Below are 12,482 nucleotides of genomic sequence, written 5' to 3'. Positions count from 1 at the left end.
CTTAGGTTTATAGCGGGAATTGGAACGAGAATCCGAATTATCTATTCTTATTAGTATGTTTGGTTCAGATAAGAATTAGAATTGAAACTGAAAACGGCTAAAATGAGGTTTCATTCTAGGGACCATTCCCCCGAATGCGGGAATGTCATTATACAAGAATATGAATAAGATTAGGGTTCCAATTCTGCACAACCAAACAGAGGAAATTGAAGTGGCCCATTCCGATCCATTTCGATCTTAATTCGGGACCTCTATTTCAGTGAATGAAATGGGCCTTAAGATCAAATGTTGGATGGGTTATTATTATTAATAGTTTCAGTGGGACATCTTCTACCATTTTCAGGATCCAGTTGTTTGGACATAATGTGGTCAGTAAAATTGTTACCAAAAGATGTGGAAAGAAAAATTCTTAGATTAAAATATTTGAGCTATTTTTTGGACTCTCTTACAATGGAAAACTTCATTTTTTTTATTGCTATTAACAATAAAGCAAATAACAAAGGATGAAACTAAACAAAATTTTCACTGTAAAGGGAATATTGTAAATTATACTTAAAATATTTCAGTTTTAAGAGCAAAATAATAAAGCAAGCAAGATCTAATTAAATTAGAGACAAACGAACCATTCAGGGGTCCGGTTCCTGGGTTGAACGGTCTGACCGTTCGAACTGAACAGACAGCCCATTTTGACAAAAAATTAAAAATAAATAAAAACAGCCAAAAACTGCTTAACGGTTCGACTGTCCAGGTCAGCAGTTTGCTGACCAAATCAATGGTTTTTGGCCAAAATGATGGTTTTGAGTAAAATGAAACCGGTCAAGTGATCGGTTCCTAGTTTTTCCGGTCCTACCATCCAATCTGGTCCAGTTTTAAAAACCATGCCATTTTCTCTCAAGTTATTTTGTTGACATTTTATGTTGTGCTTGATTTGAAGGAAAAAGTAGGGAAAGGAAGGGAAAGATAGGGAAACCTTTAGAAGCCTTGTATAGGTTTCCCTACCTTTCCCTAGCTTTTCCATCAAACCAAACATAACATAAAGGATTTTTTGTTCTAGTCCCAATACTTTGCTGATTAACTTCCATTACTTACCACATAAATGGTGCTTGATAAAACTTAAGTCCGATATCTCTAAAATTAAAAAAAAAAATTATAGATTTGACATCCAAAAATATGAATAAATATGTTTTTTCTTACTACTTTCAAAGCCTCTTTATAATAAATTTATAAATAAAAAGTAAGGAATCATTCCATCTGAAACATGTTTAAACTGACCCATGCGTGGGCCACCTCTTAGACCCCCAATTCAATGTTGTCAAAGGCCACCTGCATAAACATCATATACCAATTTATCCTTGGGCTAAAAACAGGCTCATTAAAATTTACAAATGTGTAGAGTAACAATTAATGCATATTAACAATCGAGGAAGAAGATTTTTTGGTATTGAATCATTCTCATTTGCCCTCAATAGGGCCGTATTTCAATTTTCTTTAGCATAATACAATACTTTTTTTAACAATATTAAGTAATAACTCTTCTCAAAGAAAGTGAGAGGCTGAGAACTGATAGTGGGGTTTGAAACCTCATCTCACCTCGACCTAATAATCAATTTATGTGCCAAGCAAGCCATCACTCAATTGGCAGGAATAAGAATTAAATCTTTACAGATGGTCATCTACACATTTGACGGGAGGGGATATAGATGGATCTGCTTGGGAACTGTCCTGTACTATACCCTAAGAAAATTATAAAATGCCTGAAGAGCCCAGATCTCCTGCAAATAAATGCTGCACACATAGAATCCAACCGCACATTGGCAATATCCAACTGTCCTGTATTATGTCCTATTTTCTTGGTCGCATAAAAGGGAAAACAAAATGTTCCATTTTCCCTATGGTTAAAGACAATGTCAAAAGCCAACTGTGTTAATGGCCCATTTGGCATGTCCATTGCTTTGTTGCAGCAGAGACCCGGGATCTATTCCGATTTCCTGTTCCCACCAAGGTTGGGGCGTTTAAGGGGGATGGGGATGGGCTACCCCCATTGTGTAACCCACCAACAAATTGCAGGGAATAAAAAAAATGCACTACTTTATTCTCTTTTCTTTTTCCTTTTATTGCATGACAGCATGATGGGTTAATCCCCTTTTTTCCACCGAATATCTATGTGGCAAGTATCTAGTACACACAATGTTTTAAAAATCGACCTAGAGGCCAAATTATTTTTTCCTTCAGGTTACAGGTCACCAATTTGACCATGTAGGTTGAATGGGTCAGACCGTCTCTCACACACATACATATATATATATATAGTGATAGGATTGAATGGGTCAACAGTTGAACGAGTCAGATCAGACGGTCCTTGACCAAGTCAATTGTTTTTTTACATTCTGATGGCAAACAAAATCTCTGCACACATTTGAAAGCATAAGACCCTAACTATATGTCTCTACAATGTCCTCTACTAGTGCTCAAATTGCAACCAGTGCTAGAAAAGGTGATCTCCCCTTATCAATCTGGCTTTCGAAAAAACAGACAGATAATAGACAACATCATACTAACCAAGGAGATATTGCATCAAATGAAAAATCTGAAAAAAAGGAAAGGGTCTCAACGCCCTAAAATTAAATATGTCCAAAGCTTTTGATAGAATGGGCTGGTTTTTTCTCAAAGAAACACTCAACAAAATGGGTTTTCCACCAAAATGGATTCAAATGATTTATCAATGTATCTCTACCCCAACATTCTCAATGAAACTAAATGGCTGATGTTATGGCCATTTCAAACTAAGACGGAGCCTCTGACAGGGAGACCCTCTTTCCCCATATCTATTTATCATGGGTATGGAGATACTAATACAATTGCTAACATGTGCTGGAAGAGAAGGTCTCATTGAAGGAGCCAAGATTTGTAGGAATGGCATGTCTGTTACTCATTTGTTATTTGCAGATGATTGCATTATTTTCTGCAAAACGGATGTGTCACAGGTTAAAGTTCTATGCCAAATCTTATCCATTTTTGAGCAACTTTCGGGACAAAAGGTAAACTATGAGAAATCCTCTATCATGTTTAGACAGCAATGTCCCAAGATACCACAGAAAATTTATCTCCCATATTCTCAAGGTCAGAAAGCTTCTACAAGGCACAAAGTACCTAGGTACCAGACTAAGAGTTCAAGACAAAAGGATATCAACATATCAGCCCCTAGTGGATCAGGTGCTATCAAAAATCACATCTTGGAACTCTAGATTCCTATCCCAAGTAGGGCACACCACTTTGATCCAATCAATTCTACAAGTCATGCCAACTTACTCCATGCAGACAACAATTCTCCCCAAATGAACAATTTCCAAACTAAACAAATTGATGAGGGATTTCTGGTGGCACGCGGGTGACAGCAAGTCCAAACACACAATACAATGGAGAATAGCAAATCAACCGAAACAAAATGGTGGTTTGGGTTTCAGAAAAAAGCCAAGACATGAATAAGGCAGTTTTTGGAAAACAAGTATGGAGAATGATATCTTCTCCAAACACTCTATGGAGCCGAATCATCAAACAAGTGTACTTTCCAACTCAAAGCCCATTTCAGGCCAAAACCACCAGCACTTCATCTTTATGGTGGTGTTCCACACAAAAAATACTTAAAGAATTGAAGCCAAACATAATATGGCAAGTCAGTTCGGGTAGGAACATTGTAGCTTTTACGGATCCATGGGTTCTAACAATCACGGGGTGTATCCCACATCCCATAGATACAAACATTGAGCCTCATGGTAACCATCATGTTTCATCTTTTCTGAAACCAGATCAAAGCTGGAATCATCAGATGCTGACCCAAATTTTTTATGAACAAACATGCTCCCATATCCTCCAAATCACACTAGACCCATAGTCGAGCCAAGATAATATTTTGTGGAAACGCAACAACTCTGGAATATACACAGTGAAATCAGCATACAAGGTTTTTGAAAACCAGAAACCATTGCCTTTCCAAACACATTTTCCATGGAATGATCTATGGAAACTGAACATTCCCTATAGGCGTTCATTTTTCATCTCGAAAGTGGTGTGGAATGGTCTTCTAACCTGGATTAAATGCACAAAGAAACAGACTGCCCTTTCTGTAAAAGTCAAAAGGAAACAACCTCACATCTCATGCCCTTTTACAAGAGCAGTTTGGTGTGAAGCACATGTAGGGTTGAACCCGAATGACATCAAAGAGGAAGATGAAGTTTATATCTCCATCACAAGGTGATGGGAAAAACTGAAAAAGAACTCACCATCGCAGGAGTCTATACAGTTGATAGGGAAGGGTTTTATCTTATTATAAGTCATATGAAGAGCTAGAAATGATCTTATTTATGATCACAATAAAACAAATCCAAGGAATATCATATATCGAGCATGGAAATACCAATGTTTTCAAGACAAATGTTTTGAAAATATTAGCACCACCTTTCCTATAGATGTGAGAAGGAACACCCTCACCACACTCTATACTGATGGATCATATGGCTCACTCTCAGGTCTTGCAGGACGAGCTTTCATCATCCAATGCACAGATAGAGGTACGGTCTTTGCTGAAGGAGAACCATGTTGGGCCATTGATAGCTATGATACGGAACTCTGGGCACTAATCCAAGGGCTCAAAACAGTAAGCCAACTTCAAATATCTAGGATCATGACATAGAGTGACTCATCCCAGCTAATAGATTTTTTGCAAGATAGAAATCAACCAGGGAGATGGATAGACTGATTACATCGGGCACAACTATCAAGACTTTTATCTACTTTTGATCAACTACAGTTTGTACATATAAATAGAAACTATAACAAGGCCGCTCATACACTAGCTTATATAGCACGTAAAGGCTAGATGAAAATATCTTATAACTCATGCTTATACTCATCTGTACAATTTGGTTTACCTTAATGAAAAGGCTGACTGTTCTTCTTTTGCAAAAAAAAAAAAAAACCTTAAGTATACATTCGAAACATATATATGCCTATATGAATTCAATATACATGTAGAGGAGATATTCCCAACTTATCACCGGATGCTACCGAGCATAATTCTTGCTTGAAAATCCGGGATCATTTAGAGAGGGCGCTAGTGTGCATTTGAATACTAGCCATGCCATGAAAGCAAAATTTTTAAGGAGCAAACACATATTCGATATGCTTTGTTGAATGGCTGGTGCTTATGGTTGTGGAGTATTTCCACTTTGAAGTAAGATTGGGTTATTTCTTTGTTGCAGGCAAATGGAGACAAAATTAAGAATAATCCAATTCACCAAGCTGAACTTGTCAGAATTATTTCCTTGGAAAATGAAAATAATAAAATGTTTTCCAGATTTTGAGAGTTCTCAAATACATCACACCAACACCTTCTGCATTTGCTTCCCACTTAACAGAATAAATTAAAAAAGCAGCAGGCACAAATGATGAGGCAGCCAAGGGCATTGGCGAGGCTCCATGCATTATTTTGTAGTAAAAGCCCCCATTCCGTCCTAGCGCTAGCGCTGGTGGATTCACGCATCATTACAGTAATCAAAAGACAGTCTCATTCTCTCCGCACTCTCCATCTCCAGTACATCTTTCCCTCCAAAACCAAATCATCATTCACACTAGAAAATCTGTCTCCACATGCATACCCCCCCCCCCCCCCCCCCTATTTCTCATTGATTTTTGGCTTTCAGAACAGTAATAGAACCGACAACTACCATAATAATACTTTTTTTGGGGGGAATTTAATAAACCATTATTCATTGTTGGTGAGGGTTTCCTCGGGAGGTTGATTCGAACCAGGGTGTGAAGTGTGAACCTAATCCTTGGGGCCGATGGGGCGATCGATGTTGTCTGTGTGCTTTGGCATCAAAGTATAAGACACAAAATCGCCTTAGGAAAATGTTGTATCTAAGCTTAGGGTGTTGAATAATGTAATATATAATACTAAAGTTTCATAAAAGCTTGTTTTTGGGGCCCTTTGCTCATCACTCTTGGAATATTTCATGTTTCTCACACAGACCCACTTCCCACTTTTTGTCTGGAAACAGGTGTTGACTGCATGCAAAGCCCTCTCAAAAGCAAAGAGAGATTTGAATTTGAGTTTGAGTTAATTTTAAAGTATTTCAATTATATTTTTCCTTCGCCAAATCGCCATTATATTCTAGAGCAGTACTGTCGGCAAACGAAGTCATTTACATTAGTATTTTCAACCGTCTGATCTGCTTAGAATGGGTTTTGGTGAAAGATACTAAGATGAGCTCCACTGACAGTATTTTGGTTTGGTCTGGTTGTTATTAACGGAGTTGAAATAATCAAATAAACTTGGGGCATTCTACGAAAATTCGATTAAGAGCAAGGCATACGGTTAAATGCCGATGCAGTCTTACTGTATCATTGCCTCTATCCGTTCTTTCTTTTTACCCATTTATAGTAGGAACCATTTGAGCAACAAAACTCTATTTTTTCTTCATTTAGCACTTACTTAAGCCTTGTAAAACTCATTTCTCTAACCAAATCGTCTTGTGGATGTAAGCTGAAAACAATAGTTTTTCCCCCAGTTTTAATTAGATCCTTGAGTTGCAGATTCGTACAGAAGCTCGTACTGTTGTGAAGTGACTGGATGGGCAGTTGTCCTCGCCTTCCAATCTAATCCAAGGCACTCAGATTAATGAGAGAGAGAGTAGTCTTGGCTATGTGGGGAGAAGGTAATCTTTGGTAAATAGTTGAAGGGTTTTTTGGGTGATGAGGAGACCATTGAATGTGTTACAGCATGTGATGAGGAGACCATTGAATGTGTTACAGCATGTTATGGTCTTTAATTGCAACTGGGTTTTTAGAGGGGTTTAAGAGTGTTAAGTAAGAAAAAGGCACAGAGAAGAAGATGAGAAAGCAAAAAACATGGTCTTTCTCAACTACACAGATCCCTATGGAATGCAGGAGCGCTACACACCATCGCTTGCTGGAACTCATTCTTTTTGTTTAAGTTTAAACTTTAAAGGGACTTGTTTTGTTCTCTTCAGCTAGCGAGCGAGCGTGAGAGAGAGAGAGAGAGAGAGAGAGGAGCGCATAGATTCAAGAGTTGTTTGCATGGACCCGATGGATGATACATTTCTTCCATGAGTTCTGCAGCTAGAAAACAAAAGGCCCAGTTTTCATATGGAGGGAAGCAAGAGATTTCGGAATGATTAGTTTATTTGCCTGCCAATGATTGGGTTTCCTTGCTGCAAGAGGTCCTGTTAAGAATCTGAGAGAAAAAAGAAGAGAAAGAGAGAGACAAGGAGATGAAGTCCATGAATAATAATAACAGCAACAACAATAACTGGTTGGGTTTCTCTCTCTCACCCCACATGAACATGGAGGTTGCTTCAGATCCTCATCATCATCAACAACAACATAATAATCAGACACAGGCTTCCTCTGCAGTTGTTTCTACTGCAGTTCCGACAAGCTTCTTTCTCTCTCCTCATTTAAACAACTCAGGCATCTGTTATGGGGTTGAAGGAGAAAATGGTGCACTCTACTCTCATTTGTCTGTAATGCCACTGAAGTCTGATGGGTCTCTATGCATCATGGAAGCTCTCAGCAGATCACAACCAGAAGGTCTGCTTCCGACTCTCCTATTTTTTAGTTTTGGGTTATACTCTTACCTTCGAAGCATTGTTTCTAAAACATAATTTCTTTTGTGTTTGAAGCGATGGTGCCAACTTCATCCCCAAAGCTAGAGGACTTCTTAGGTGGTGCAACCATGGCAACCCATCAATATGGAAGTAATAACAGGGAAACCATGCCTCTCAGCTTAGATAGCATGTATTACCAGCAAAACGCAGAGTCTGAGAGCAACAGACAACATTCTTTTCACTTTCTTCAACAACCTTTTAGACAGCAACAACAGCAGATTGAAGTTCAACAAAACCCATATTTCTGTGGGCTAACCGGCCACGAGATGTACCAGGCGGCAATGGAGGAGCCCAAGGAAACCCAGCTAGCAGAATGCAGTCTCCAGCTCCCTCCTATGGCAGAGGATGGGATCCCGGGCCTAAAGAGCTGGGTTGCTAGGCACTATTCCGCGAACCATGCATTGGAGCAGAAGATGACTGATAGCATGGATGATGATGGAGGGTCTGGGTCTATTGGTGCGGTGGGCTATGGGGATTTACAGTCTTTGAGTTTGTCCATGAGCCCCGGTTCACAATCTAGCTGTGTTACAGCTCCACAGCAGATCTCACCAACTGGTACTGAGTGTGTGGGCATGGAAACAAAGAAGAGAGGATCTGCAAAGGTGGGTCAGAAGCAACCTGTTCATAGGAAGTCCATTGACACATTTGGGCAGAGAACGTCGCAGTATAGAGGTGTTACAAGGTGAGTTCAAGCTTGTTTCTTCTTTCCCCTTACTTTCTTCTTTGATTTGATTTTCTTATTCTGTTGATAGTGTTTATGTACTGGTTTGTTTTATTTCATCTGTGCTTTCTATTTCTTTCGAGTCATTTGTTGTTTCTTTGCTCTCTCTCTCTCTCTCTCTTTCCGGCTCTCCCCGTCTCCTTTGTTTTATCACCTAAGTACTGAACTTATTTATCTTTTCGTCCTTTTCCTTTTGTTTTCCTCTATTTTACCCCCTTGTTTTCTTTATGGATTTTCTGATCAGCATGTTACATAATATGATTTGTCTTCATCAGGCATAGATGGACCGGTAGGTATGAAGCCCATCTATGGGATAATAGTTGCAAGAAGGAAGGGCAGACCAGGAAAGGAAGGCAAGGTTAGTCAGAAAGAAAAAGGAATCGTCCCATTTTCAGCTTCTCTTGGAATTATTCGTTTCCATTGCCTTCGCAAATTTTTTTTAGTGTTGTTGTGTTCTTGGCCTGACTACGACTATGAATTCTGATTTGTCATGTTCTTGCTTCTTCGGGGATGACATTCCTATCAAATAATGCTCTTCAGTTTATCTGGGTAAGCTTGTCTGAGTTCTAATGAAGTTTCAATCGTCGAGAATCCTAATTGTTATCTTCCTTAGCCCTTCCTAATTCTGGAATCTGGCTCACAGGTGGTTATGACATGGAGGAGAAAGCGGCAAGGGCTTATGACCTGGCGGCGCTCAAGTATTGGGGACCTTCCACTCATATCAACTTCCCTGTATGATGATTCCATTCCCACTGTTTTTATGAATTTTTTAGTCTATTGATAATATGATATCGGTTACTGAAATGCAAGGTCCTTGATTTTTTTTCTTCTGCAGTTGGAAAATTACCGGGAAGAACTTGAGGAAATGAAAAACATGAGCAGGCAAGAATATGTTGCTCACTTGAGAAGGTCGTTCTTCCCTCCCTCTCTTCATTTTACTCTGGTGCCTGCATTTTCTCTTTTAATTTGTAAACGCCCATCCTTTCTTCTTGATGCTGCAGGAAAAGCAGTGGATTCTCTAGGGGAGCATCAATGTACCGTGGAGTAACAAGGTTTTGATGGTTTCCTAGTGCATCAATAATCATTTTTCTTGAAAAGAGAGTCTTTCTTCTGAGAAACCTGTTTCTGCTTTCTGTATTTGCATTTGCAGGCATCATCAACACGGAAGATGGCAAGCTCGGATTGGGAGGGTAGCAGGAAACAAAGATCTTTATCTTGGAACCTTCAGTAAGTTTGTAGTCCAAACTCCTGAGACTGAATTCTTTGTTGGGGTTGCTCACATTGTTCTTGATGTCCAAACAAAGGTTCTTGGCGCGCTTTAAGAACTTAAAAATCCCATCTTACAGGCAATTCTGACCTCTGATAGGACTGTCTTTTCAGTCAGTGGTGTTTCTTTTATAAGGCTGATCATCAGTCATTTCTAGTACAAGGCTGATTTTCGGCAACACTGAGCTTTCTATAAGGCTGCTTTTCAGATCAGATAAAATAGAGCAGGAATCAATGCATTAGAGCTTGATTTTAGGACAAGCCTAACTTGAGGAATTCATTCAGATTCCCAACTTCTCATAAAACTAAACTTTCAGGTACCCAAGAGGAAGCAGCCGAAGCCTATGATATCGCTGCAATCAAGTTTCGTGGGGTGAATGCTGTCACCAATTTCGATATATCAAGATACGACGTGGAAAGGATCGTAGCAAGTAATACTCTTCTTGCCGGAGAACTTGCGAGGCGTAACAAGGTGATTGAATCCAAAAATGAGGCTGTTGATCACCAAGCTTGCGTCCAGAATAGCAACGGCGAAGCAGGTCTATCAGAGGCGGAAAGTGGGAGTGGATCGGAGTGGAAGATGGTCCTCTATCAGGGCTCACCCCAGCAACCAACGGCATGCGTTGAGCCTATTGATCAAAAACCCATGAACATTGGAAATTACAGGAACCCATCATTCTCCTCAGCCACCCTGCATGATCTAATTGGGATCGAGACGGGGAACACACCCCAAGGAGTGGATGACTCGGCCAAGCTGGGGACCCACTTGTCAAATGCGTCCTCCTTGGTGACTACCTTGAGCAGTTCGAGAGAAGGCAGTCCTGATAAGACTGGCCTCGCTGTGCTCTTTGCAAAGCCACCCTCAGCCTCTTCCAAGTTCATCAATGCAACTCCTGTGAACTCATGGATCCCATCAGCTCAGCTGAGGCCCGCCATCGGCATGTCTCATATGCCAGTATTTGCTGCTTGGACTGATACCTGAGAGCCTCTGTTTGTTTGGTTAACTCGTAAAAGTCGTTGCATGGGGGGGGGGGGGGGGGAGAGAGAGAGAGAGAGAGAAAGAGAAAAAAAAAAAAGAAAGGAGAAAGTCAAAAAAAGAAAAGAAATTTATTGGTGTTGATTGGGTGGAGAAAGGAGAAATTGCTCTGTGAAAGGCTGAAGCGAGAAGGATGAAAGCGGGGAAGGTTGGACCAGTTTTGAATTCTGTAACCAAAGCTTAAAATATTTCAAACTGGCTTTTTGGGTCATAACATCGAGCGAAAGATTGGCAAAATGGGTGGGAAGGAGAGATGATTGAAGCTAGCAAATAGCAATGATTAAAATTCCTACGGAATGATATTGGAGTGAGTGGTGTGACCAATCTAACATTTTCAGCTTTACGATCTTTTGGTCCTTCTAATATTTCTAAGTACAAAACCAGCTCGATGTTTCCCAATAATACAAATTGGGTATTGGCTCTGACCAGACTGTCTCAGTGTCCTCAAATCATCACCATGCAATCCTCACTCTCTCGATATACCGACATCATTACCGTTTCTCTTTTTTTAATTCTATATCTAAGCTTTCGTCAAACGTAGCAGACATTCATTCCATTCCATTATTCAAAAAAGGTCGTTTTAAGATAGATTCCCACGGGCCACAGGACTTCTTTTGGAGGCTTTGTTGAACGTTTTATGGACACAACAAATTCGACTTAGCTACGGTTCCACCCTGCTAGGCATTCCCACAAGCACATAAGTTATGTTTGATTTGATTTGATTTGATAGAAAATAAGAGAAACAGAAAGTAGAGGGCTAAGCAAATTCTCGACAACTTTCACGAAATTCCTTAACAAATGATAACTTTTCTGTTTCTCAAATTTTCTATCAAACCAAACACAGTTGATGGTAAAACCGTTTTCCAATAGGAGTAAAGAAATTAAGGTCGAAGGAGGAAATATAACTTTGACTAGACAAGGATGTAATTAGGTCTTACTTACTTGGGCAAGTATATTTTTTCCTGACAAGTGCTTTTCAGGTAATTAAGCAAGTTTTTTGTGTTTTTATACGCTACCACTTATTCAAGTAAAGAGAGATGAGACTTGAAAGGGAGGGTGCTTGTTGATTTCAACAAGTGGGCGGGTACATATTGTTTATCACCTATTCACCTCAGGGTTCAGGTCACTGGTACTCTCATCTATTTTAGCGCTAAATGAACAAGGGTATTATGGTCAATTTACTGCTTGATCGACTAACCCTACCTGCAAATGAACGGGGTCTAACTGTCTAAGATACAGAAATTAAAGAGGAAGAGTAGCTGCTAGCTATAAGATGAAAATAAAAAAGCGGTTGCAATTCTAGTGGAAAAGATTGAAAAGTGCAAATGATTTGGCTGTAGAACAGAGGTCCTACAATTAAAATAACAATGGTGACAGAATGGTTCACACTCATGATGAGGGAATACCGTCCACTAGTCGATTCTCATTTCTCAAGCATGCTTATGATAATTAGGCTGTTTGGTTGCAGTGCAAATAAATTTACACTGATGCAAAATTATGACGGTGAATTTTGACCTATGTTTGTTTCAAATTTTAGTTTATCTGACTTGATTATAGTACAAATGAAGTGAATTAAGACATAAAACAAAATAAAGTAAAACCCAAAATAAAATTAAATCATAATTAACGTTTTTTTCATTTGTACTTACATGCATTTGTACCAATGCGAATAAAATTGCACTAGTACAAATTAACTTGTCTTTTTTGGATGCCTTTTCTAGCAAATTAACTCGTCTTTTTTTTTTTTTTGAAAGAAGATGAGCAAAATTCTTCT

The 12,482-nt window shown here is 39.3% G+C and overlaps 1 protein-coding gene across 1 annotated transcript; it reads left to right on the top strand.

Moving 5' to 3' along the window:
• Positions 1 to 6,478: 6,478 nt before the first annotated feature.
• LOC104591238 (AP2-like ethylene-responsive transcription factor ANT) lies at positions 6,479 to 11,136 on the top strand. The gene is made up of 9 exons (XM_010250039.3): positions 6,479 to 7,608; positions 7,701 to 8,367; positions 8,682 to 8,764; positions 8,947 to 8,955; positions 9,050 to 9,138; positions 9,242 to 9,315; positions 9,408 to 9,458; positions 9,557 to 9,633; positions 9,990 to 11,136. The coding sequence occupies exons 1-9, from the start codon at positions 7,290 to 7,292 to the stop codon at positions 10,652 to 10,654; spliced, it is 2,034 nt and encodes a 677-aa protein (XP_010248341.1). The 5' UTR covers positions 6,479 to 7,289; the 3' UTR covers positions 10,655 to 11,136.
• The last annotated feature ends 1,346 nt before the right edge of the window (positions 11,137 to 12,482 follow it).

This window comes from Nelumbo nucifera, chromosome 6, assembly GCF_055504915.1.
Source record: "Nelumbo nucifera cultivar China Antique chromosome 6, China Antique-T2T, whole genome shotgun sequence".
Classification (NCBI taxonomy): domain Eukaryota; kingdom Viridiplantae; phylum Streptophyta; class Magnoliopsida; order Proteales; family Nelumbonaceae; genus Nelumbo; species Nelumbo nucifera.
The sequence above is the reverse complement of the archived record's forward strand: the minus strand, read 5'-3'. Positions and strand labels throughout refer to the sequence as shown.